At 37.9% G+C, this 27,630-nt stretch overlaps 1 protein-coding gene across 2 annotated transcripts in view; it reads right to left on the bottom strand.

Annotated features, from left to right (window-relative positions):
- INO80D (INO80 complex subunit D) overlaps positions 1-27,630 on the bottom strand; it is a 71,217-nt gene that overhangs the window by 34,685 nt on the left and 8,902 nt on the right. Inside the window, exons 2-4 of one of the 2 annotated variants that reach the window (XM_082631511.1) lie at positions 12,885-12,977; positions 12,534-12,780; positions 6,629-7,371 (exon numbers count right to left, since the gene is read on the bottom strand). In XM_082631511.1, the coding sequence (XP_082487637.1) occupies positions 6,629-7,371; positions 12,534-12,751 (961 nt within the window). In that variant the 5' untranslated portion in view covers positions 12,752-12,780; positions 12,885-12,977. The remainder of the gene's footprint in view (positions 1-6,628; positions 7,372-12,533; positions 12,781-12,884; positions 12,978-27,630) is intronic. The other variant, XM_082631512.1, reaches the window with a different exon arrangement.

Below are 27,630 nucleotides of genomic sequence, written 5' to 3'. Positions count from 1 at the left end.
TGAACTTCTTTCGTCAGATGCTTCACAAATGGAGTAGAAACAACACAAAGCAAAGAGAGAGTTCAAGTCAAAAAAAGGGGTAGAATTTCTTCAGTATCAAAACGTTATAAACTAAAATAATGTCGAAAAACATAAAACATATTCAAGACGACAGGAAAAGAAGCCTAATGCATGTTCAGGCAAGAAAAAGTCAAAAGGTGCCAGTGGACTCATGCTATACATCAACAAAGAAGGGGCCTAGAATATATTGTGAAAGGCAGGCACACTCCATCTCCTTTTCCCAACAACATCTCTGGAGGAAAGGACACCATCCACTAGGCAGGGCCATTCCCAGGCTCTTGCCCCCTACCGGAAGAGGGAAGGGCAGGATGGCAATGTTCTATTTCTAGTATCACTTGGGGTTTCTTTCAGTTCTTTTAAACAAGAGCTGTCACATTTTGAGCTCCATTTGGAAAACAAGGTTAGAGGGAAAAGTAGAGAAATACAGTAAAATAATGCTTATTTATTTTGTTAAATCCTATTATTTTTAATGACTGGATAATTGTTAGCTTCCAACATACAGGTTTTGCCTTTTTTTTTTTTCTTTTTTCTTTTTTTTTTTTGGCCACACAGCAGAGTATGCGCGATCCTAGTTCCCCGACTAGGGATCGAACCTGTGCCCCCTGCAGTGGAAGCACAGCATCTTAACCAACTGACCGCTAGGGAAGTCCCAAAGGTTTTGCCTTTTTAATTTTGTATCTTGAAGAAGTCTTAAATACTGATGTTGCATAGCCTAAAATACAACAGTGTGTGGACTACATAACCTTAATAAACTCATACCACTATGAAACTTTAATTAGATACCTTGATGACTAGTATTCTATGTCTTCCTTCTTGAGACCCTCAAAAAATCAAAAGACCATCTTCATTAGGCACAGTTAGTTAAAAAGGACCTCACAGATTTCTTCCATAATTTAAATGAGTTTACATGTGCCAAATTGGGAAATTAAGATAAGGTTAATTGAAATGCAAATTATAAATGCTTAAAATTAAATATTGCCATTGGCATAAAGTAACGCCAAATCTAGTTCCAAGATGACTATTCAAAATGTCAGGTCATCTTAAAAAGTAAGTTACTTTCTTTAACTAAAATAATTAGTAGTTTGTTAAAGAGTAAATCAAAAAAATAAAAAACAAGTAAGTGACCACATCATCACCTTCAGGATGTTGAAAGGTGAGATCTTTCAAACAGAAAGTGACACTCAAGGCACCTTTAAAAATTAGAACATGAGGGCTTCCCTGGTGGCGCAGTGGTTGAGAGTCCGCCTGCCGATGCAGGGGACATGGGTTCGTGCCCCGGTCCGGGAGGATCCCACATGCCATGGAGTGGCTGGGCCCGTGAGCCATGGCCACTGAGTCTGCACATCCGGAGCCTGTGCTCCGCAACGGGAGAGGCCACAACAGTGAGAGGCCCGTGTACCGCAAAAAAAAAAAATTAGAACATGAGTTGTTATCTTTTATATTATCTGTAGAAGTCATAATAATGTCTACTAAGATACCCATGCTTTCTCTGAAAAAGTCAAGATCTAAGTCATAAGAAGTAAGATGGAAGTGTTTCTCCTGTTGTAAAATTAACTGTCCAATAAAGCAAACCTTTGATCTTGGCTTCATTATCACTAGTTTCAACGTAACTAATTGAGATAACCAGCCCAAACAGGACTGTAGAAGCCAATTAAATACTGCGTTTTTCTTTAAGTATTCTTTGCTGACATGAATGCAGAGTACACTTGGTTATAATAGTGCACTGTAATTTCTGGTTTCTCCAAAATAAACTGTTTTAAAAATTTGGGTCCCTCATATGCTTGAATTTTTAAAAAATAAAAAGACAATACTTTTCTATGAGTTTTAGTTCTGTTCAAAATGACTGAAAGTCAGCCCTCAACAAAACATAAAATTTCATAATTTCAAAAGCTAAAATATTATCAGCATCTAGAAATAAACAGAAATATAAATAAAAATTTAGCAGATGATATGGGTAAAAGGTAGAAAAAAGGCAAACATTTGGAAAGAAAAGTTAGATCTCTGCCTCAAAACTAATGCCTAATGAGTTCCAAACAGATGACTAAAATAATAAAAGGGCTAAAAGAAAATATAAGTGAACATATTTATATACTCTTGGAATGAAGAGAGCCTAAACAAGAGGAGAAAGAAAACCTGATTCAAAAGGAAGAAATCTTTAAAAAGAGAGAGAGAATACATAAAAAAATGTAAACTCTAAATTCCAAAACCTTTATAATAGATACTAAAAGCAAGTAACAAATGGGAGTGAGGAGAGGTTTTGCAACAAACATTAAATATGTATAAAAAGCTCTTACACCTATCAATAAGAAAGAGGAATGCTTAAATAAAAATGGATGAAAAAACTGACAAGATAAAATAGGAAATACATATGTCCAAAAAAAGCAGTATGAACCAATATTCAAAACTACATTACTAATCTAAAAGATCAGTCCTTACTCAAAGTATGGCTCACAGATCCCCAGGGGTCCCTGAAACCCTTTTTAGGGAGATGTTTAGGTCAACACAATCTTCAAAACAATACTAAAATGTTATTTGCCTTTTCTACCCTGTTGACATTTGCACTGATGGTAAAAACAACAAAAAAAAAACCCATGGTGGGTGAAACTGCTGATGCCTTAGTGTGAATCAAGGCAGGGGCATAAAACTGTACTAGTTGTCAATATATATTCCATACCATGACCTGCAATTAAATGAAAACAAGTATACAAAAAACAATTTAAGACCATCCTTGATAAAGCACTCATTTATTAAAGACTGTTTATTTGATTAAATCTTGATTCTTGTGTATATGTCTTTATGATGCTTTTTGTGATAAAATGTGAGGTATATATAAAGCACCTCTACTGCATCCGAAGAAAGTACAGCAGCTGTCTTTAGGAAAAGCACTTTGTAGGACTCAGTTGTGACCTGAACTAGCTGCTTTTCCCTCATTCAACACCAATTTTATTTGAAAGAGTGACTGACAGACAAACTATTGGCTATCTGGCAGTCATTTTTTCTAAAATGAACACAGTGAAACCATCACCCCAAGGAAAACAATAAACAGTATTTATTGCCAATGGTAACATTCAAATGTTCACTTGAAAGCTCAGTTTTGGGGGAAAACTTGAATTTATCACTGACAGTATGACAAATACCTAAGAGTTGGACTTCTCCGAAAAGACTGGTGTTAATGAAAGCAATCTAAAATTTTTGTATAATGAAATGTGTCAACATTTGGGATATCTGTGTAACTCAGTAGAGCAGTATCTTCCAAATGACCAACACACGATGTTACAACATCACGCATGGGTAAAATATTCATTCAAAAATCAATGGAGGGCTTCCCTGGTGGTGCAGTGGTCGAGAGTCCGCCTGCCGATGCAGGGGACACGGGTTCGTGCCCCGGTCCGGGAAGATCCCACATGCCGCGGAGTGGCTGGGCCCGTGAGCCATGGCTGCTGAGCCTGCGCGTCCAGAGCCTGTGCTCCGCAACGGGAGAGGCCACAACAAGTGAGAGGCCCGCGTACCGCAAAAAAAAAAAAAAAAAAAAAAAAAATCAATGGATTTTAATGTAACAGTATGCAAAGTTCCTAGATATGGTTTCATATTCCACGTTGAAACTAATTTTTAAGAAACTACCACTTGTCAAGTTTTGGTGTAGAACCAATTATAAACATCTACAATTATTTGGAAAAAACTATTAAAATATCCCTCCCTTTTCCAGCTACAAATGTGTAAGGCCATATTTTTATCTCCTAACCAGAAAAAAAAAAACCCCACATATCAGGACACGTTGAATGCAGAAGCACATATCTAGCACGTCAGACATTAAGATTTGCTAAACGACGTCAAACAATGCTGCTCTTGCCATTGTATTTGTTTTTGTTTTGGAAAAGTTATTTTTCATAAAAAGAACATGTTAACATGCAGTAAATTTATTGTTATTTAAAAATGGATTAGTATTTTTTTTAACTTCTCAGTTTTAACTTCTAATTCAGTAAATATCAGTAAATATAACTCACATATACAAAATCTCTACCATGTCCTCGATAATTTTTTTTTTTTTTTTTTTTTTTTTTGCGTTTCGCGGGCCTCTCACTGCTGTGGCCTCTCCCGTTGCAGAGCACAGGCTCCAGACGCACAGGCTCAGCGGCCATGGCTCACGGGCCCAGCTGCTCCGCAGCATGTGGGATCTTCCCGGACCGGGGCACGAACCCGCGTCCCCTGCATCGGCAGGCGGACTCTCAACCACTGAGCCACCAGGGAAGCCCTCGATAATTTTTGAGAGTGCAAATAAAGTGATTCTAAGGCCAAACACTTGAGAAACACTTATCTAAGGTATGCAAATTAAAGCAAACTTTCTATTAAATTTGCAAAGGCAAAATAATAATAATAATATCTAATATCCAGGGCTATAAAGATGTAGAGAAACTGTCATTCTCATACACTGCTGAAAGAAAAGTAAACTGACAAAATAATTTGAAGGAAAATTTGGCAATACATATCAAAAACCTTTTTAAAAAGTGCAAAAGCTTGGGATCAGCAATTCCGCTTCCAGGAATCTATTTGAAGGAAAAATTAAAGATGTGACGGCAATTATTTTACTGAGAGGGCTATACAGCTACAACACTTTACACTTTAATAAACTGGAAATGATTTAAACTCAAGAAAGAATTCAGCTGTGACAAACTGTGTATGAAAAATTACTAACGTGATAATACATTACAAAACATTTTTAAATAGGTTACAATACTGTACATACAGCAGGAACTTACTTTTATATATCTAAAAGAATATGCCAAGATATTAACAAATAGGTATTAATAAGGCTTGGGGTGTTTTAATTTATTACTTTTGCTTATCTATATTTTTAAGTTATATTATTTTTTTTAATTACCAAAAGTCATACATGGTTTAATAACAAATGAAATAATATGAAGCTATAGAAGAAGAAATATCACTCCCTTCTCCCAAAAACACATCCTGTCCAATTCCATCCCCCGCCATGGTAGCCAATGTTAACAGACTGATAGTGTACATCCATTCACACTTTAACTATGCTCATACCAGAGAGGCATACATCTATCCATATGATTGATCAATAGATATATTGGTGTCCCTTGTTTGTTCACTTTGCTTATTTTTACAAAAATGGGACAGTACAATACCTCTTGGTATTTTTCTACTTGTTAATGTATCATGAGCACATCCAGGTAAAAGATGGAGATTTCATTCATTCTTTTTTTTTTGCGGTACACGGGCCTCTCACTGTTGTGGCCTCTCCCATGGTGGAGCACAGGCTCCGGACGCGCAGGCTCAGCGGCCATGGCTCACGGGCCCAGCCGTTCCGCAGCATGTGGGATCTTCCCGGACCGGGGCAAGAACCCGCATCCCCTGCATCGGCAGGCGGACTCTCGACCACTGCGCCACTAGGGAAGCCCCCATTCATTCTTTTTAATAGCTGCATAATACTTCATAAAATGTATATGTACCAGAATTTACTCAATTCTGAATTTCCTATAGGTTATAAAGGTTGTTTTCAGATTTTTAATACTATAAGCAATACTGTAAGCAATGCTGTAGTAAACATCCTGGAACACATATCCTTACATTCTGATATTTTTTTTATCCATAGATAGAGTCCCAAAAGTGAGCTTGCTGGCTATACATATACTTTTAATTAGTATATATTGTTGCATTACTCACCAGCAGAGTATGAGATCCCATATCCTCATCAACAACAGATATACTTTTTGCCAATATGATGGTAACTCATTGTTACTTTAATTTGCGTTTCCTCGTCTGTTACGAGGATTGAGGTTTTCATTTGTTTATTGACCATTTATATTTCTTCTTCCTCTATTCCCATCCTTTTCCCATTTTTCTATTGCTGTCATATGTCATGCAAATAATTTTTCCTAAAGTTAGAATCACAACTCACAACACATTCAAGAATAAATTCCAAGTGAATCAAAGGCTTAAATGATCAAAAATAAAACAAAACAAACTATTAATAGAAAATACAGAATAACTGTACAAACTTGCTGTCAGAGAGATTTTCTTGAGTAAGACAGAAAACTCAGAAGCAACAAAGGAAAGACAGACATTTGACTACATTAAAGTTTTATCTGTAACTTTTTGCTTTTCAATCGTGAACAGGTATTACTTTAAGAATTTTTTTTTTTTCAGAAAACCGTCAGCAGATATTTACAATGCAATCTTATTCCAAAGTCCTGTGATAAGACATGTGGAGAACTTCATTAGACACACAGGGACTGAGCTCAGAGGCACAAAACCAAACACAACTGCTTTTAATATTGCGACTACTACTGCTAGAAGCTGTAACTGGAATTCTAAATTCCCAGCTCCTATTTCTTCTGTGTTCTGTTCACCAGTCACTGTCCTCTCCAGTAGCATATTTACTTTAAAGCGGTCTACCTAAATATGAATCTTTAATTGACCACTCTGTCCAAGTATTCTTTTACTCCTATTACATATGAGAAGGTTATGAAAATAAAACCTTGTGCAATAGGCACATTTTGTTACATTACACGCATATGATATGGTAAAATAGACGGTAACTCACCTAAATGGGGAAACAGATCAGTGTCCAGCTGATGTTTTTGGGTGCACAGTTTCACCAGTCTCTGCAGTCGACTTATACAAGAGAAGTGTGGAGAGAAGGCTGTGGCTTTCATGAGGACCCGGTCAGTCCTGGGCGGGTCCACGACGGGAGCCCTACTAGATGGCAGGAGGGGCAGAGGCCTCTTGTGAGACAACTGCCTGGCTTGTGCTATAGTGTGTGGAGTGGGGGCCACTCCCTGCATTGGTAGGCTGGTGTTCTGAGGTTGAGGTGACTTGCAGACTAGACCCTGCGGTGGCGCTGGAGGTTTTAAAGTGGATAAAGGTGACAGGTGGGAGTGCTGCTGCGGAGGCTGCTGCTGAGAAGGTGCAGGAGGGGGACTAAAGTGCTCTTGTCGAACTTTTAAAATCTCTGTCTCTCTCTGGCGCTGCCGATTCTGGGCCAACTTGCTCTGCAACTTCTTTCTCACAGTTGCCCCTTTCTTTAGGTCATCATCTTCCTCGTTGAAAGCAAATGGGTCTTCCAACTCAGTTTCCAGGTAGTGGAGAGGGACCCTTGCCCCCGGTGGAGAGAGGGACATTCCATCCAGTCCATTGGGCATCTTCAAGGCCAACGTGGGCACCGTCAGGCTAAAGGCCATGGTATCCATCTGGTGCCTGACCTTTACCTCATCTATAGGATCATTCTTTTTCTTCCTCTCTTTTTTCGGGATAAAGCCAAGTACCTGCAAGTGGCTGTTGCAGTACCTTTAAAAATACACACATATACAGGAAAATGTTCATGATACGTACTAAGAAAAGGAGAATATAAAACTATGTATCATAAAATGTGAATCCTAATATGTTCAAAATGCATGACTACAATAACTCTTTGGCATTCGTGGATGTGATTTATACAACTTCCACTACCCTCAAGCAATCCTCAAAGTCTGTGCAATTTTGCTAAAGCAAATATATGAATTGCACGTGTGAAGAGGCTGCCAGACAGAAGCAAGTCATTCAAATAGTGAGTGGCCCTGGATAACCAACCACCCAGCTATTGCTTCTCACACCGCTTTGTTATTCTCTATTCATAGCATACAAAGTAGCTCATCAGGACTCTAAAGGATCACTTAAAATTCTTTTATGGAGAAAAAAAATATATATGTCCCAATGCCATTCAAGTATTGGAGGTTCACAAAGATCTTATGACATAACACTTCAGAATGTTAAATGTCAAAGAAATGATACAAATGAACATATTTACAAAACAGAAACCGACTCACAGACTTAGAGAATGAACTTATGGTTATGGGGGGAGGGGGGAAGGATGGAGGGAAGGGATAGTCAGGGAGTGTGGGATCCACATGTACACACTGCTATATTTAAAAAGGATAACCAACAAGGACCTACTGTATAGCACAGGGCACTCTGCTCAGTGTTATGCGGCAGCCTGGATGGGAGGGGAGTCTGGGGGAGAATGGATACATGTATATGTATGGCTGAGTCACTTTGCTGTGCACCTGAAACTATCACAATATTGTTAATTGGCTATGCTCCAATATAAAATAAAAAGTTAAAAAAAAAAAAATGTCAAATGTCTACTGTGTGTGTTCTACACACACACACACACACACACACACACACACACACAAAGAGAAAGAGAGAGGAGAAAATAAAATAAAACTAGTTAGTGCGATAATTGATTCAATGAGTTTCTCAATAGCCAGCCACGTGTTAAGTACATGGATTATCTCCTCTAGCTAGTTTCTACCTGCAGTAGGTACTAAAATAATGCCCTTTATACAGATGAGGAAACTAAATTTTATACAAATTAAATAACTTGTCCAAAACCACCTATCTGGAATGTGACAGAGCTGAGACAAACTAAAACTCAAAGCTCATATAGCACAGGAAACAATATTTAATATCCTGTGATAAACTATAATGGAAAAGAATATGAAGAAGAATGTATATATATGTATAACTGAATCACTGTGCTATACAGCAGAAATTAACACAACATTGAAAATCAACTATACTTCAATTAAAAAAATAGAAAAAAGTCAATGCTCACGAAGACTCAATAAGTCTTCAACAATAAGCAGGTTACTTCTGTAATACTAATGCTATTTTTAAAATACTATGAAAAGACATAATCCTTCTACATAATGAGAAAGCAAAATGCATGTTATTCCAATAAATTTCACTGAAATCCTGTGAAGGCTTCTAACCAGTAGAAAAGTAGTATTTCCTAAACTGGTATACCTCATGCAGTTCCAAGGTATGTTAACAAGTATGTCATAAAAACAGTATTCCATGCTTAAATAAATTTGGAAAATGCTGGCTTAAACAGAATTAGACAACGATTTCATCATTTGTTTCTGCTTTAAAAAAACCTCTCAAAGCATTTTGTATGATAATGTGCATTATACACCAAGGGTAGAAATCTACCCATATAGCATTGCTTCCCAAACGTATTTAAAATGGCACCTATTTTATTGCAGCATATTTATGATATCTCCATAGAACACAGTTTGGGGAAAAAGGCAAAAAAGTAAATAATGTCAATCCCCAAACTCAATGGGCTGCAACAAAAAACTGTTTTAATGATTGTTAAAAACACAGATTCACCAAAAATCAGGACACATGGTTTTGTTGGTTTGTCTTAAAAATAAATCTATCAGAGGCACTCTTTAATTTTAAATAGAACTATTAAGAAACAGCTTTCTGGACAGTGAAGAGACGTTACACTGTGTTTGTGTGTGCGTGTGTGTGCACACGCACGCGCATGTGCCTAGCAGGTTTGAGCTAGGTCTCTTACACACCTTAAACAGAACAGGTTCATAAAGCTGCAGCCAACAAGGAAAAGGGTTTCAGGGATAACTGTACTAAGCTTCCCAACAAAGAGTTAATGGTTTTTGTTGTTTTCTACTCATTTTCAAATTAATAAAAGGGTTAGTACTATTAGTGGGGAGAAGTGAAGTGGTTTGTTTTTTGTTTTTTTTGCGGTACGCGGGCCTCTCACTGTTGTGGCCTCTCCCGTTGCGGAGCACAGGCTCCGGACGCGCAGGCTCAGAGGCCATGGCTCACGGGCCCAGCCGCTCCGCGGCATGTGGGATCTTCCCGGACCGGGGCACGAACCCGTGTCCCCTGCATCGGCAGGTGGACTCCCAACCACTGCGCCACCACGGAAGCCCTGAAGTGGGTTTTTTAAATTTAGAAATCAAACTCTTCTGCTCATTTACATGGGCAGCCTGGACTGGTACATGAGGCTACTATGTGCTACATGACCTCATCCAGCAGAGGCGAATCCGCGTGTACAGTCCCCCGTCAACCCCACCCTCAACTCCCACTCCAGCCACTGTCACACTAGCACAACATTTAGCCTGAACTCAAAAACTCTGCCTCTTCTAAAAGGGAAAATTCTTCATAACTAGAATTAGGACAGCTTACTTAGTTAGGAACAGCATTTAAAATAATGCAAATATGAATTTCCAGTCTAAAAGAATACAGGGGACTGACGGCAAATGGGTTCTTTTGGAGGGATGAAAATGTAACATTAGACTGTGTTGATAGTTGCACACTCCTGTAAATACACTAACAAATACTGAATTGTACACTTCAAATGGGCGACTTGTATGGTATGTGAATTATATCTTAAGTTGTTTTAGAAAAGAATAAATATAGGAAACAAGAAAATTTCTTGGTAAGTACATACCATTAAATAAATATATATATAAAATTATACCGAACTTAAATTTAAAATACTATATAAAATAACCAACTTAATATACCCATTTATCTCTAAGCTATCAAGGCTACAGTAATGGGCCTTAGCTTCCCACTGTATATTAGAAAATGGGCTTTTCAATTATACCAGTACTTCTACCGAACATAACACTATTCTATCCAAAAGACGGAATCCCATAAGTTAGCACTTATAATACACACCAGGTAAGTTACACACCAGATATTATTAAGGAGCTTCCTCTAGCTGACTACCAACCAGATAATTCTGTCAATTAAAAGTCCTTGGGAATTTGTTTTCTAAAACTATACATAAAACCATGTCAAATCCCTAAGTGTCCAAGGAGTAACTGCCTTAACAATGATAAAAGCTTATTTTCAAAAGAATATTAATCTTTTCTACATTGTATCATATAGTACAGTTATAACTATTATATTTATACATAGGTTTAAACATATTATTACATGAATTCAACCTGGGTTTCTTGAGGTAAAATATTACTTCCTACTAATGTCTACTTTAATCTGTTTTCAATCAACCCTACAACAAGAAAAGTATTCATAGCATTTGTGTTCATGTGATTTTGGACCAATTCTGAAAAAATGTATAACAGCATTTATTAAGCCTAGCTTCTCTTGACACAGCAACACAAAAGTCCTTTCCCTTCTTGTTCTAAAAAAAGAAAATGACTTCAAATATAAAGGTGAAGATGTATGCTTCAGAGAATTAATATTTTGGAGAAATTCAGAGTGACTCTCACTTTACTTCTTGCTGTTAGCTATTAAGATAACACTTGCTTCGACTGAAATAAAAAAAATCCGAGGTTGACAAAAATTGCAACTGTGTGTGATAAACTAAATTTAAAACAAAATTATAGAAATGTGGTTATAATGGATCTTGAAGTAAAAAAAGTTAATCCAAGTCCATCCATTCGTCAAGTTAGAAAAGGGCAGCAGTAAGACATTATTTTCAGTCAGCTAAAGCCAACTGGACAGACATGCTGAGCCTAATACCTTGGTGCCTTTCTCACCTGAGATTAAAATTTTATTCCTTTCCTCACTAAACAGCTGTTTCTAACTTTCAGGTATTGTAATCTGAAGCCTGCAGTGCTCATTAGAAATTCTACGAGAGTATTCCCAAATCACCACATTATACTGTACTCATTTTGGTGGGCTATTTATCAACACAAATTATTTATTTCACCCTAAAAGTTTAAAAGTTGCTCACCATGACATATAAAATACATGATTCCTTTTCAACCAATTTATGTAGGTGACATTCGCTTATATATAGGAACAAAAACAAAGGTTGTATATGTGTTTTTTAAAGACAGAAGTAAAAAGTTCAAATTTCTACCTAAAGATAACAAGTATTTGAAACTTTTAGGAAAATAAGCATGCATCTCTCTGTAATATCCTAAAATGATCAGCATGGTTTCTGGAGAACTGAGAAAAAAAACATGAAAAAAAGAGATTACATGTGAAATCATATAAATTTTCCTAAGAATATGAAAGATGAATAATCAGCATAAGACTCCTTTAAAAACACCTCCACATTTTATTTCTTTAACTCAGAAAAATATAAATTCATAATCCTAGTCAAAAAGCCTACTTTACTATGAAAATACAGTTTCTAAATTATAGTAAATATAGTCTATATGCAACCCTTTTTCACCAAAAGAAGTCTGAGAGGAAGTAAATCTGAATGATTCAAGTAATCATTCTTTTGAATAATTCTTTTTCAATAAGTACATACCATTTGCTACCTTTCAAACAAAGATTTAAAAACTCTAAAATTATTATCATTAATTATAACACCTAAGTAGTTCCTAGGCTGATGAAATTCTAAGTAGAGAAATCAGGAAATACTTTCTAAGGCTGCAAACCAAACACATCAGTGCCAAGACTTCAAGCAAAAAAAAATTTTTTGTAATAATCCTAGAAAGTCTATTAAGTAAAAAAGAAGAAAACAGACATACTTTTCAAATAATTCCCCAGTTACTACTCCATTTCTTAAAAACTGCTATCACTCATCTTTAGAACCATTCTAAAGTTTACTTAGATTACCCCCAGAACTCAACATTTAAGTTCATCATATCAAAACACAAACAAACAAAAAAGCCCAACTTCCAAGCCTACTAATTAATAATCAAAGATTGCTTCCCACTGTCAGCACTTACCTGCGGTCCTCTGATTTAGGGATGGGGTTGGTGCAGCGCTGGCTATTATACTTGGCCACATATTCACATTGCTTGAAGGGGGCAGTCTTGTCCTCCAGAACGTGTCTGATACAGAAAGCGTAGCCGTTGAGTCGCCGCTGCTTGCACAGTTTGGGGCTATATGAGCACAAGGGCTTATTGTCAACCTCAGAGAAGTGTATATGTTTCCCTTCATACATCACGTGACTCTATTCCTTGTGAACATCAGCTAAAAGACCACCACAAAAAAAGAAACCCAAATGATAAATCAGAGAGTATAATGCAGATTTAAGTTGAGAATTTCACTGAGGGACTTCTGCCCCACAGCCATACCTGATTTTAAATCTTCTGCACCATAGCAATGTTAAGAGAACCCCAAGGATACCACAGTTGGGAATGCTGCAGAATCAAGATGAAGCAGATTGTCTACAAAAATATCAAAAGGCCTAGTTAACAAAGAGAAATAAGCAAAGCTTGCTCATCTGGGAAGTAAAATACTAGGATATCACCCTTCCTAACAGGATGGATTCTTCATTGTAATCCAACATCCCAATGTTGAATTCAAATAATAAGACACATTATAAAATATTAAGTTGCCCTACCACTCCAAATTGAACTAAATAATTTTTGCTTTGGTTAAGTTTTGTAAATAACTCAAAGCAGCAGGGCTCTTCCACCAAACTAATGTCATAAGGTGGCAAGTCACTTTTTTCACTACTGATGGTTGCATGCTATGCCTATTTTCAGAACCCAGATCTCTTTAAAATAACAATGGAATGAGCTCATAAACCCAACACTTCCCCCAGAACGTCTACATTTTTTGATATGTTGGCAAAATATTTAGCAGTTTATAACAAATGTTTCTATAAACTACAAAAAAAGAGCAAATTCCTGTTTTAAAAAGTCATTTTCCCTAACATTCCCCCCTACCTATCCCATCCAGACTGTAAATTTCTTGAGTCCAAAGACTCTTCACCACATTTCCACCATTCAGTTGAGTTCTCTTCAGAACACTGTGCTATAGTATAATTATCATGGCTTATGAGTCTTTGGAGGTTTAAGAAAACGGAAGGAAGCAATCACACAATAGTCACTATCTCTCTACACACAAAAGGTCCAGCAGTAACATTTATGTACCATAACACCATATAGTCTGCAATGAAACTGAACAACTAATCTGTCACATCAGGACATAGGGGGCTGCTGTGGTCTAACTCAGGGATCCCCAACCCCCAGGCCTTGGACCCGTGAGGGAACCCACGGCCCAGCAGGTGGGCAGCCGGGGAGCGAGTGAAGCTGCATCTGCCACTCCCCATCACTCCCCATCGCCCACATTACCACCTGAACTATCACCCCCACCACCCCGCCGGTCTGTAGAAAAACTCTCTTCCACGAAACTGGTCCCTGGTGCCAAAAAGCTTGGGGACCACTGGTCTAACCCACCCTCCCCACACTCCAGAAGTCACCCAGACAGCTGATGAACAGCTTAGATACCAGCTACAGAGAAACTCAAGAAACACTCTCTCATTTCCAAAACTAAATATGAAACTCCTTATACCAGTGAATGACAAGATACATAAATCCTTGAAGAGTCAGAAGATATGTCTACTCAAGTCTGATTATCTGCCAAGGTAACTACAGTATTCACCTTGAGCAAATCATTTAACCTCAGTTTTCTCATCTGTAAAATAGGGATAATATTAGTAGCTATGTTATCAGGTTGCTCTAAGGATCCGATGATACAAAGCACGCAACACGCGAAGTACTACGCCTTGTATAAGTTAAACACTGAACAAATAGAAGTTATTACTCATAAATGTTCTTATTATTACACATTTTACCTGCTGATGATAAAGGTAGAGAATTTGTATTACCTTTGAGAAGCATTACACTTACTTTAGCAGAAAAAAAAAAATCTGAAACATTAGCCTGGTTAATAAAAATCACATTTATTACTGAGTAAACCTAATCATACATCAATGTAAAACAAAAATAAGAGCTTTCCCTTTTCACTTTATCAGGAGGCAAGGAAGAAAAGTTGGACTAAAAATTTAAATTTAGCTGCCCCGAAGGTCTGGATGTTCAGGACAGGAAATTATTTCAGAGCAAACCCATGCTGTTTCATTTTTACACCCTCTCTTTGGCCTGCTCATCCACCTGGCAAACATAAATCTTTCATGAATTAGTCCAAGTAAATCTACATGAACTTCAGGAAATAAATAGGCTGGAAATAAGTGACTGAAAAAAGTAACTGCCATTATGAAAAAAGTAGCCTATAAATGTATGAGAATATTTTATTAATCATATGAAGGGTTAACGTTCACTTTTTTACTGACATATTCTATCTAGGTGGCATTATATCTATCAAGATTGATGATTCCCTCTTTCTTTCCAATGTTTATGCATCTTTTTTTTTCCTATTTGCATTGGCTAGAACTACTGGAACAATGTTAATAATAGCAACCACTGGTACTCCTAACTTTAAATGAGAACTGCTTTGAGTCAATGGCAGCAATAATGTTGACTTCTGTGTTATGTTAAGGAAGTATAAAGAAATGCCTACTTTATTAAAAGTTGTTTCTTTTTTTAAAAAAACTCAGAATTGCGCTTCCCTGGTGGCGCAGTGGTTGAGAGTCCGCCTGCCGATGCAGGGAACACGGGTTCGTGCCCTGGTCCGGGAAGATCCCACATGCCGCGGGGTGGCTGGGCCCGTGAGCCATGGCCGCTGAGCCTGCGCGTCCGGAGCCTGTGCTCCGCAACGGGAGAGGCCACAACAGTGAGAGGCCCGCGTAGCGCAAAAAAATAAAAATAAAATAAATAAATAAATAAATAAAAAATAAAAAACTCAGAATTGATGGTTAATTTTTACTGAATTCTTTCCCAGCTTCTAGGGAAATGATCATTTTTCTCTTTTGTACTTTTAAAAATATGTACTAAAAATAGTTAGTATTTAGTATTTCCTGATACTGCACTCTTCTTACACTCCTGGGATGAAAGCAACTTGGTCACGATGCACTATTCTTCTAATGTATGGCTGATTTACATTTGCTAACATTGAGGATTTCTGATTTTTGTATTTTGAGAATGTCTAGAGTTTTTTTGTGTGCTTTGGCAGAATTAGGTGTTAATATTTTAAAAAACAATTTCTAAAATCTATGTTCCTGAACAGTTAAAAAGCATTGTAGTTATAATGTTACTTAGAAAGTTGCCTGGGCCTCCTAGTGTTTTGTGCAGATCAGGTTTTCAAGTTTATCTGCATACAATTTAGCAATGTGACCTCTTACGTTTAAATTTCTAAATATCTGTGACTCATTCTCATATTCTGTGTATGTCCATACACATACGTGATATTTGTGCTTTCTCCTTTTGTTCATGATTGGGTTCAACAGGAGTTTATCTGTTTAAAATTTTAACAATATCCTCCCCCCAAAAACAAAAAACAAAACAAAAACCTCTTAGATTTATCAGCACCTACATGTATTTTATAATTCATCAATTTCTGCTTTTTTTTTTTTTTTTTTTTGCGGTATGTGGGCCTCTCACTGTTGTGGCCTCTCCCGTTGCGGAGCACAGGCTCCGGACGTGCAGGCTCAGCGGCCATGGTTCACGGGCCCAGCCACTCCGCGGCATGTGGGATCCTCCCGGACCGGGGCACGAACCCGTGTCACCTGCATCGGCAGGTGGACTCTCAACCACTGTGCCACCAGGGAAGCCCAATTTCTGCTTTTATATTTGTTCATTCTTTCTGCTTTCTTTCCATTTATTTTATTATTCTGTTAACTTCTTGGGCTGAAGAAAAGAAGTTTCATTCTTTTCTTGCTTAGTAATTTGTTTACATCTATGAATTTTCCTGAGTACTGTTTTAATCATACCGCATAGGTACTAATACACAGAATTCTGATTATCAATACTTTCTTGTTGATTTCGATTTTTTTTTCCTCCTTTGACCCAAGAGTTATTTAATTTTTTCAGATGGTAGAGTTTTATGCTTCCCTTTGTTTTAGTGCTAGTTAAGAATAAGGAGCATTGGGAATTCCCTGGTGGTCCAGTGGTTAGGATTCCGGGCTTCCACTGCCAGGGGCCCAGGTCCAATCCCTGGTCAGGGAATTAAGATCCCACAAAAAAAAAAAAAAAGAATAAGGAGCATACTGGTGTATGAGTGATTCTCTGGGCCCAGCAAAGGAACCAAGTTTCCAGAGCTCTGAAGACAAGGGGTAACACCCCAAAATATGGACTTATTTTCCACTCCACCTTCATTGGCCTAGCAGCTGCCAAGAACAAAGGCTGCATCTCCAGATACCTAGCAAACAAACGCAGTACTGCTTCATGAATTGATTGCTTCTCTGAGGTGCCCACAAGTGTATTTGGGGAGGAGCTTCACGAATAAGTCGAGGAACGGCTGTCTTATGAGACTGGAGAGATTCCACAAAAAGATGGATGTCATGAAGGAGGCAATGGTTCAGGCAGAGAACAGCTGCTGAGATTACAAGGAAGCTGGAGAAACAGAAGAAACACTTGAAGAAGGAAAAGAGAAAGAGCTGGCTGCAACTGCCCTCACATCCTGAGAAAACAGCAGCAGTGTAGAGGAGTGTGAGGAAGGGCAAAGGTGCTGAGACCTTGCTGAGAGCCCAGAGAGCTGAATGCAGCACACACCCATCCCCTGGGCAAGTGTGTTGTCCTCAGCTGCCTCCCAGGAGTGTAAGACCCCAGATGTAGAAAAGCAAAAGCCCCAGTAGGCTCCTCAGGAGAATGGAATGGAAGACCCATCTCTTCCTCCAAACCCAAGAAAAAGAAATCAAGGAGAAGCTGGTGAGCAGTGATCTTGAAGAGACAGCTAGCAGTGGAAGTCTTCCCAAGAGGAAGAAATCGTTCCCCAAAGAGGAACCAGTTAGTGACCCTGAAGTCAGAAACGAGAGTGCCCCCAAGAAAAAGAGGAAATTCTCTTCCAAGGAGCAGCCACTCAGCAGTGGACCTTTAGAGTCTGCTGGCAGCAAGAATAGCAGCTCTAAGGAAAAGTTCTAAAAGCTATCCCAGGAAGATCAGAATGGACACTTCCCTGGTGGGGCATAACCCACGGAGATATTTCTCAACCCATCCCCTATATCCTAATAAAAACAAATTCACGGGCTTCCCTGGTGGCACAGTGGTTAAGAATCCGCCTGCCAATGCAGGGGACACGGGTTCGAGCCCTGGTCTGGGAGGATCCCACATGCCGCAGAGCAACTGGGCCCGTGAGCCACAACTACTGAGCCTGTGCATCTGGAGCCTGTGCTCCGCAACGAGAGAGGCCGCGATAGTGAGAGGCCCGTGCACCGTGATGAAGAGTGGCTCCCGCTCGCCGCAACTAGAGAAAGCCCTCGCACAGAAACGAAGACCCAACACAGCCGAAAATAAATAAATAAATAAATAAATTTAATAAGATTGACTATGTAGATTATAAAAAAAAGTTTAAAAAAAAAAAAAAACAAATTCACAAGGAAAAAAGAAAAAGAAGGAGCATAATCTGCATGTATCTCTGATTTGGGATTTGACTGAGTTTTTATTTGGGGACTAACAGATATTCCTGGGAAAGAGTATTCGTTGTTTCCAGGGTATGTTGTTAGTTTATCATATATCATGCTATTAACATTCACTATGTTATTACTTATTTCGTTTGCTTTCTCTATCTACCAAGAGCTGGAAGAGGTGAATCAAAATCTCCTACTATCATCTTATTTGTTTCTCCTTGTATTTATTTTATAAATTTTAAAGCTGTATTATTTGATACAGAGATTCATGACCACTAGACTGCCACTCTTTATCATTAGGAAATGTAACTCAATTGATGCTTTTTGTCTTGAATTCAACCTTGTCTGACACTAATACCTGGACTCCATTTTTTTGGATGTGAACTTGCTAGTTAAGTCTTTGCCCATCATTTTACTCTCAGGTTTTCTGAGGCACTGTTTTATTTTTTATTATTTTTTTAATTTTTTTGCGGTACACGGGCCTCTCACTGTTGTGGCCTCTCCCGTTGCGGAGCACAGGCTCTGGACGTGCAGGCTCAGCAGCCATGGCTCACGGGCCCAGTCGCTCCGCGGCATGTGGGATCTTCCCAGACTGGGGCACGAACCCGTGTCCCCTGCATCGGCAGGCGAACTCTCAACCACTGTGCCACCAGGGAAGCCCTGAGGCACTGTTTTAGATCACAGGTCAGCAAACACTGGCTTATAAGACAAATTTGGCCCATTGCCTGTTTTTGTAAATAAAGTTTTATTGGAAGGCTGTCCTGTTCATTCATTTACATGTTGTATATGACTGCTTCCATGCTGTAACAGTAGAACAAATAGTTGCACCACAAAGCCTAAAATATTTACTAAATTATTATTTGTTGGTCCCTTTTTTAGATGCATCTCTTAACAGGTTTGACTTTTTTGCTCCAATCTGAGTCATTTTCTTTTAATAAATGAGTTCATCCAATTAATAATTTTGCATTTACTTACATGACAAATGTTTCATCTTAATTTTATTACCTTATTTTTTGTATTGTTTTTAGCTTTCAATTCTATCTTTTTATTACATATGTCATTATATAGTCTATTTTCTTGGAAGATTTATAGTCTGTCTCCTTTAAATAACATTTCTTTACTCCAAACTAAGAAAATTAGTATATTTAGCATTATTGTGATTAATCTCATGTTATGAATGTGAAAATTTTCCATTTTTGTTAACTACCTACCCATTCCAACTCAGTATTTCTTCCTTAGATTATTATTTCTACATTGCTATTGCTTATGACGTTTTAATGTTTGTCCTACATTTAAAATTATTCGATGCTAATCACTAATCTTTTAACTTTGTTTTCAGTTCATCTCTTGATTCAATAGTTTATAAAATAGTTACCTCCCTTTTCCACATTCCCCACCAAGGACTGACTTATGGAAAATAAGCCATGGTTTTTGTTTAAAAATATATGTCAACTGAAATTATACTTAAACTATAGCTTGCCTGGACATAAGTCTTGGATCATATATATATATTTTTTTGTCTATTGACTTTATGTAATTTTTTCCATGTCTCCTAGAATGTAAAAGCCTGAGGCCAGCCTCTTTTATAGGAGGTTTGATTCCCCCCACACACACTTTAACCTAACAATAAAAGTCTTTATGGGAATTCCCTGGCGATCCAGTGGTTAGGACTCAGCACTCTGACTGCCGGGGCCAGGGTTCAATGCCTGGTCGGGGAATTAAGATCCCGTAAGTCACGTGGTGTGGCCAAAAATTTTAAAAATTAAAAAAAAAAAAGTCTCATATTTAAATACTAGAAGCCATTCTAGAATTTCGTCTTTTATTGTGGGAAACTCTTCCTTAGTATCTTGAAATTTTTTTCCTACTTCATTTATTCTATTGTATTCTTCAGGGGTACCAATTATTGGTATGCTAGATTTACTGTCTTCCACATCTGTCTCTGTCTCTAGTCTTTATTTTTACTTTTTCCATTTTGGATTGCTCAAATTTCTCAAGCTCACCTCCATTATCATCAGCTATAGTGTATATGTGCTGCTTTGAAAGTGACCTTCATTTCTACAATGACTATATTTTCCTCTTTTATTTCATACCTTGGCTCCATGAGCTCCATGAGATAAATAAATATCTTATTTATTTCTTGAGCTTTTGTATCTTTAAACTCCTGTTTCAGAGGAGCCATGTCTCCCCCCCAACTCTGCACACCACCTCCCAGCATAAGGAACTATTTATTCATAATTTTCACTTTCTCTGTTCTTTCTGAAAACGATCATCTCCAACACTCCTCCCTTAAGGCTTGACTCAATGTTGGATTAGTCTCCCCAACTCGCAGGGGCCCACACAGCATAGATTAGGGGATGATAATTTAGGCTTTATTTCTGTTCAGTTGACCAGATCAGCAGCTATATGGCTGCATGCTGCCAGTTTCTCCTCTACCCTCAACTTCTTGCAAAAATAGTACAACTCTATGGTTTGTTATTCAACCCCACCTCTCCTGCCACTCAGGGAGCACAATGTATATACCAACTTTGACATTCCTAGTAAGAGGATCACTAGTTTTGTCCTCATGGTGTATCACCTACTTAGGAGGAAGCTGCTCCCCCAACTTTGCTTGAGTTCTACAGAGGAAATCATCCTCTCCTTGCATCCTCTCTTGCCCTGGTTCCATTCCCACTGCACTTAAATAGCACTAATTCATATATTCTGATTACAAGGTTTTTTTTAATTATCAAAGATTGAGTTTTTCTTCTGTTTCTCATTCTCCTTATTCTTTTTAGTTGGTTTAGAGAACAGAGATCTCAGTATTCTGACATCATTAACCAGAAGTATCTTTTAAAATTCTGTATAGTAAAATGTATCAAAATAAAATCAAAATCATAAAACAAATTATCTAATTTTTACAACAAACATATTCCTTATGTTATTTTCTATCTATTTTAAAGAATCAACATGTTATTAAAGAAGTTACTAAACTTGATTCATTTTCACTATGTCAAATCCATGTGATTCTAGCTTTAAAGACAAGTATTTATTTATTAAACACTGATGACAAGTCCATCATTTTTGGAGAAGCTATAGAAGATATTAATAGTAAAAGACATAATTTTTTCCCTGAAAAGATTATTATCTATGCAACGAGATGCACTCAAAAGAAAGGAAGTGAATAACTGGAGGACTTCACCCAGAGCTCTGAGCACCCAGGCGCCTCTCATCTCACTAAGCCCAAGGACAGGCCCTCTGTCCAGAGCAATGGATGTCTTCCTCTTTGTGCCCCCTCCTCCAGCCAGCCCTAGCCTCTGAACACAGCTCAGTTGTCACCACATGCAGATTCCCAAAGGCTGAGTTAGTTACATGCTCCTCCGAGGTACTCTGTGCATTTCCCTGTTTTAACCCTTATCACATTCTACTTTAATTGCCTGTTCTTCTGTTGTCTTCCCTCTTAGGAAATAAGCTCCTAGAGGGATAAACAGTTTTCTGTTCATCATTATATCCCAGAGCTTAGCATAGTGCCCAGAAGTTAATAGCTGCTCAATAAGTACATGCTGCCTACATAAATAGCTTCTGTGTAGTACCTCAATTCTAGGTTGTCTACCCAAAACAGGTTACTAGATTCACCCACCAATCATTAAGTAATTTTTTAAAATCACTAAATTGGTACTTCAGACAGTCTACACAATAATTTCTAATAGCCATAGCCATATACCAAGAGGAAGTATAATTTAGAAGCTTTAAATTTTTTGAATATTGCAGTACATCTGAGGTAACTCCAACGTTTCATCAAATAGATTCACATAATTTGCTACCCAATGTCTATCTGGCAAATAATGTTTTTTAAAACAATGCAAGAATGAATTAAAATCTACCTATTCAACTTCCTCCTAACTCTATTCATTAATCTATCCAACTGCCCTCTTTCAGCATTTGCCACAAGGTGCCAAAGCTCTTGCTAATGACCTCTATGCCATTACAAATAGGTGTTTAATTGCGGTATCTTATAAACAACTTCTCTTCAACCTTAGTTTTTTTTACATCTACCTGTGATTATTTTTTTCTATTAATATTTCTTTGATTTTTAACATTTTAAAGTCCTACTAAAAGCCAACTTTCCATCTCCTTTTTGAACAATAACCTACCTGTTCTCCATTTTCAAATCCCTCTTTTAAAAGCCCAATTCAGGGACTTTCCTGGTGGCGCAGTAGTTAAGAATCCGCCTGCCAATGTAGGGGACACAGGTTCGATCCCTGGTCCAGGAAGATCCCACATGCCACGGAGCAGCTAAGCCCGTGTGCCACAACTACTGAGCCTGCGCTCTAGAGCCCGAGAGCCACAACCACTGAAGCCCACACGCCCTAGAGCAACTACCGAGCCCGAGTGCCTAGAGCACCTGCTTGGCAACAAGGGAAGCCACTGCAGTGAGAAGCCTGTGCACCACAACAAAGAGTATCGCTGCTCGCCGCAACTAGAGAAAGCTTGCACATAGCAACAAAGACCCAATGCAGCCAAAAATATATTAAATTAATTTAAAAAAATTTTTAAAGCCCCATTTAATCTTTATACTTATATTTTCAATTCCCTAATGTATTCAAACTCACTTTATATACCATAAAAGGAAAGAATGTTGGGGGACGATGGCCCTCTGCTTTGAAATCTAACTTCCTTCTTAATGAATATTATTTAATATCAAAACCACTTTGTCTATAGGGACTTCCCTGGCAGTCCAGTGGTTAAGACTCTGCACTCCCAATGCAGGGGGCATTGGTTCGACCCCTGGTCGGAGAACTAAGATCCTGCATGCCGCACGGCATGGCCAAAAAAAAAATCACTTTGTCTATAAACTGGAAACAACTATTCATCTGGTCTTCTCTACATTAACAGGTTTTTCCTTTTAAATTAATGAAGAAATCATCACAAAAGCACTAAGGTAGATCTCAGGGGAAGAAAAAAAAAAACTATATATTTTTCAGTTTTTACGTCTAGCCTCCCACCACTGAAGTTCTTTACCCCTACTCCACCAAAGGTGAAGTTCACATGGCCTTCACTCATTGACATTTATTGTAAGATAAAATAAGAGATGAAACATATAATGTATAAAGTCCACATGATCTTAATCAAATGTCTTACAGACCCTAATATTTAAATACAATCCCACTGACTAATCCATTTAGAACTATACCTAAGCTCTACCTTTTTTTTTTTTTTTTTTTCGCGGTACACAGGCCTCTCACCCTTGTGGTCCCCGCCGCTGCGGAGCACAGGCTCCAGACGCGCAGGCCCAGCGGCCATGGCTCAGGGGCCCAGCCGCTCCGTGGCACATGGGATCCTCCCGGACCGGGGCACGAACCCGCGTCCCCTGCATTGGCAGGCGGACCCTCAACCACTGCGCCACCAGGAAAGCCCCTAAGCTCTACCTTTTAATACACGATGAATATCACTAAAAAACAAAATCCTAACCAGACTAAATTTATCACAGCTATAGTACATACTATATTCAGCTGTGGAAATAACTTGTTTAGAATTAGAATACAAACAGATCTATGTTCCCTTAAAGAAGAGAATTAAGATAATTAAGCACTTAAGAGCAGCAGTAGAATATACACCCTTATTAATTATTACCAAAAAAACAAAAATTATTACTGAGAATAGACTCACAGAAAGAATATTTTCACAGCAAACATATACATATACTGAAATTCAAGAGAAGGAAATATGGGTAGGTGTAAAAACAAACAAACAAAAATCCTTCTTGATATTACATGCTGAGTTTAATGAAAAATAAATTCCTTTCCACAGTTTCTTTCTTCTTGCAAATACGGAGGAATAAGACGTTAGCAGGGAGAAAAGTAAGAAAGATAAGCTTTTTTTTTTCTTTCTTAAGTCCCTGTTTATATTTCTTTTTTTTTTAACATCTTTATTGGAGTATAATTGCTTTACAATGGTGTGTTAGTTTCTGCTTTATAACAAAGTGAATCAGTTATACATATACATATGTTCCCACATCTCTTCCCTCTTACAGAAACAAAAGACCTGTATGCAGAAAATTATAAGACACTAATGAAAGAAATTAAAGATGATACAAATAGATGGAGAGATATACCATGCTCTTGGATTGGAAGAATCAACATTGTGAAAATGACTCTACTACCCAAAGCAATCTACAGATTCAATGCAATCCCTATCAAACTACCACTGGCATTTTTTACAGAACTAGAACAAAAAATTTCACAATTTGTATGGAAACACAAAAGACCCCAAATAGCCAAAGCAATCTTGAGAACGAAAAATGGAGTTGGAGGAATCAGGCTCCCTGACTTCAGACTATACTACAAAGCTACAGTAATCAAGACAGTATGGTACTGGCACAAAAACAGAAATATAGATCAATGGAACAGGATAGAAAGCCCAGAGATAAACCCACACACATATGGTCACCTTATCTTTGATAAAGGAGGCAAAAATATACAGTGGAGAAAAGACAGCCTCTTCAGTAAGTGGTGCTGGGAAAACTGGACAGCTACATGTAAAAGTATGAAATTAGAACACTCCCTAACACCATACACAAAAATAAACTCAAAATGGATTAAAGACCTAAATGTAAGGCCAGACACTATCAAACTCTTAGAGGAAAACATAGGCAGAACACTCTATGACATAAATCACAGCAAGATCCTTTTTGACCCACCTCCTAGAGAAATGGAAATAAAACCAAAAATAAACAAATGGGACCTAATGAAACTTCAAAGCTTTTGCACAGCAAAGGAAACCATAAACAAGACCAAAAGACAACCCTCAGAATGGGAGAAAATATTTGCAAATGAAGCAACTGACAAAGGATTAATCTCCAAAATTTACAAGCAGCTCATGCAGCTCAATAACAACAACAAAAAAAACCCAATCCAAAAATGGGCAGAAGACCTAAATAGACATTTCTCCAAAGATAAGCTTTTAACAAAAGCAACCTACAGCCCTTTCGGTCTTCCAACAGCAACCATAAACCAATTTGCAAAAATTTGAACATTATTCTCTTTGGGACTGCCACTGTATCACCTCCATGTGGAATCTCTGCATGTCATTACTGTTCTTTTGAGTCTCGAGTTTCAGAAGCACGTTCATTTCACTGCCACAGCATTTTCCCCTAATTGCCATCTGTAATTTTATATTCTACCCCCTTTTAAGAGCCTGGACCTACAACATACCTTACAATTTTTTCTAATCCAACATGAACCTAAATTCTCAGAATGTTAGTTTTCTAATATATTTAATACAAACGAAAAGAATTTTTACTTATCCCAGATCATATAAAGTCTTAAAAAGCGTGTCCCCCTACTTTAAGCTTTTTTTTAAATGAATTTTAATTCAACTTCATGGAGTATAAAAATGCGATGCTAAACAGATTATTATTATTGATTTTTTTGAAAACCAACAATATCCCACATATCAATGGGAAAAGTAGTAAAATTAGACTCAGAAATGATAAAAATCTATCAACTGATGTGATTCAAAGAGAAAGATCAGTGAGAAAAACTGCCTATCACCCAAAATATAAACAATATTCAACATGAAGTTCAAACTAGAATATTTAAAAATAAATTGCTTATTGAATGTCTATTATGTGCCAAACACTGTGCTCAAACAGCATTGTACAAATAAGTTTGCACTGTGAATTTTAATTAAAATGGCCTTTATGCTAGTCGAGTTCTTTACCTAATTTATTAGAAAGGTAAGGATAGCTCATGCAGCAGTTGAGAGCACTTACTGGCTTTAGTGGGTATCAGAGATGGTGCTTCAATCTGGCTCTACTAATTACTGGGTGTTTGACCTTGGGCAAGTTATTTAGGTTTCAGTTTTCTCAGCTGCAAAGAAAGGATTACAATAGTATGTACCTCATTGAGTCACTTAGGAGAATTAAATTAGGTATTTCATGTGCATGGTACCTAGCACATACTAATCACTTAATGTTAAGTACTATTAGAAGCAGTAAGTAGTAGTTTATTGGTATTATTTTAATCAAAGATCTGCAGGGCTGAAATGCAGTCTCCAGCTGCTGCTGGTTTTCTGAATGGTACAACATATTCTCGGTTAAGTCAAGCCCTCCCACCTTCTTGAGCCTAGGCTAACAGAATCCACTGAGAACTGTTTTCTATAATCCATATTAAAAATATCTTCTATTCTACAGAACATCTATATTCCTGGTGTTCTGGTGTTCTTAGGATGACAATATTAGCAGAATGAGCAGTGTTTGATTGGGTTACAGCATTTATTAGCTCCAGTTAACAATCCTTTACAACAAATGCTTTCTGAGTTTCTATCCATGCCACAGTCACTCTCAATTGTTACAGAAACCCTATACTGCAGGACAAGAAGAAAGAAAAATTAAGTTGTCGTTATAGTCCTCAAAGTTCTTTTGTTCTAAGAATCTGAAACCAATGGCCTCTTTGTTGCTAAATTCCAGGTCCACCTTTCCATCCTTATCTCACTTGACCTCTCTGTGGCACCTGACACTTTCTCTTTCTTGAAAACTCTCTTTCTGGCCTCTCAGTCATAGCTTCTCTTGACCCCAGACTTAAATGTCAATGTTCCCCAAGATGCTCTTAATCTTGTTTTATAGGGATCCAAGATGAAATGCCTACATGGGCCACAGGGGTGGGCCATGGCCGGACTTTGGCAAACTTTGCTTATCTAAAGGCAGCAGACTCAAACCAGTTCCAACAAGTTGTCGCGATTAAAACACACAGGCGCACGTGGACCCAAAGTTTCCAGATCTTCCAACTTTTCAAAGACAAAAATCCAAATTTTCCCACAAAATCTTTTCCATGTCAGCAGCTCATTTAAACTGTTGAAATACAAGATGCGTGACCTTGAGCAAGTTATTTTACAAATCTGTTTCCTCATCTATCACGTGTCAGTGATAAACTCACACACAAAGAGTGAATGTCAGACAAAACATTTTTACAGGCTTTCATTTTAATGTCTGCTCTACATCTACCCCAAGATTAGATTATCCCAGGTTTCAAGCAAAAGTATAAAACTGTGAATATGCACAAATGCATTTTACTGGAGAAGGGGCCAGAAAGTTCATCAGATTCCCCAAAAAGACTAAGAACCACTGACTAAACCAAATTTTTCTAATTCTACAACTTCAGCTGTTATCTATACGAGGATGGTTCCCAAATCTGCATCCGGTCAACCTATGAAGGCCACTTTTACCTCCGTAACAGCCTCTCCACTGACTTCTCTCCATCTCCACTGCCACCTCGTTAGTCCAAGCCTTCAATCTCAGCAGCTGTCTCACTTGCCCTCCTTTGTTCCACTTTTTGTACGATTCAAATCTTCTAAAATGCAAATAATTTATTTGGCCAAAGGCCTACATAAATGTAAAATGAATCCAAATCTCTTGGCCTAAGTACAAACTCCTTAGGACCTGGTCAGGCTGACCACTCCCTCTCCCATTATAGATTCTTACTCCCCCAGTTCCTACAATTTGCAATACAGAATACTCCTTTGTCCTTAGGCATTTATTAGTACTTGCAGGTCCCACCTCCTGGAATGCCTTTCTAACTCCTCCCATTCGCTCAGGG

The sequence above is a fragment of the Mesoplodon mirus genome, assembly GCF_964341445.2.
Source record: "Mesoplodon mirus genome assembly, chromosome: 8".
Lineage (NCBI taxonomy): Eukaryota > Metazoa > Chordata > Mammalia > Artiodactyla > Ziphiidae > Mesoplodon > Mesoplodon mirus.
Note: the sequence above shows the minus strand (reverse complement) of the source record. Positions and strands in the feature narration are given on the sequence as shown.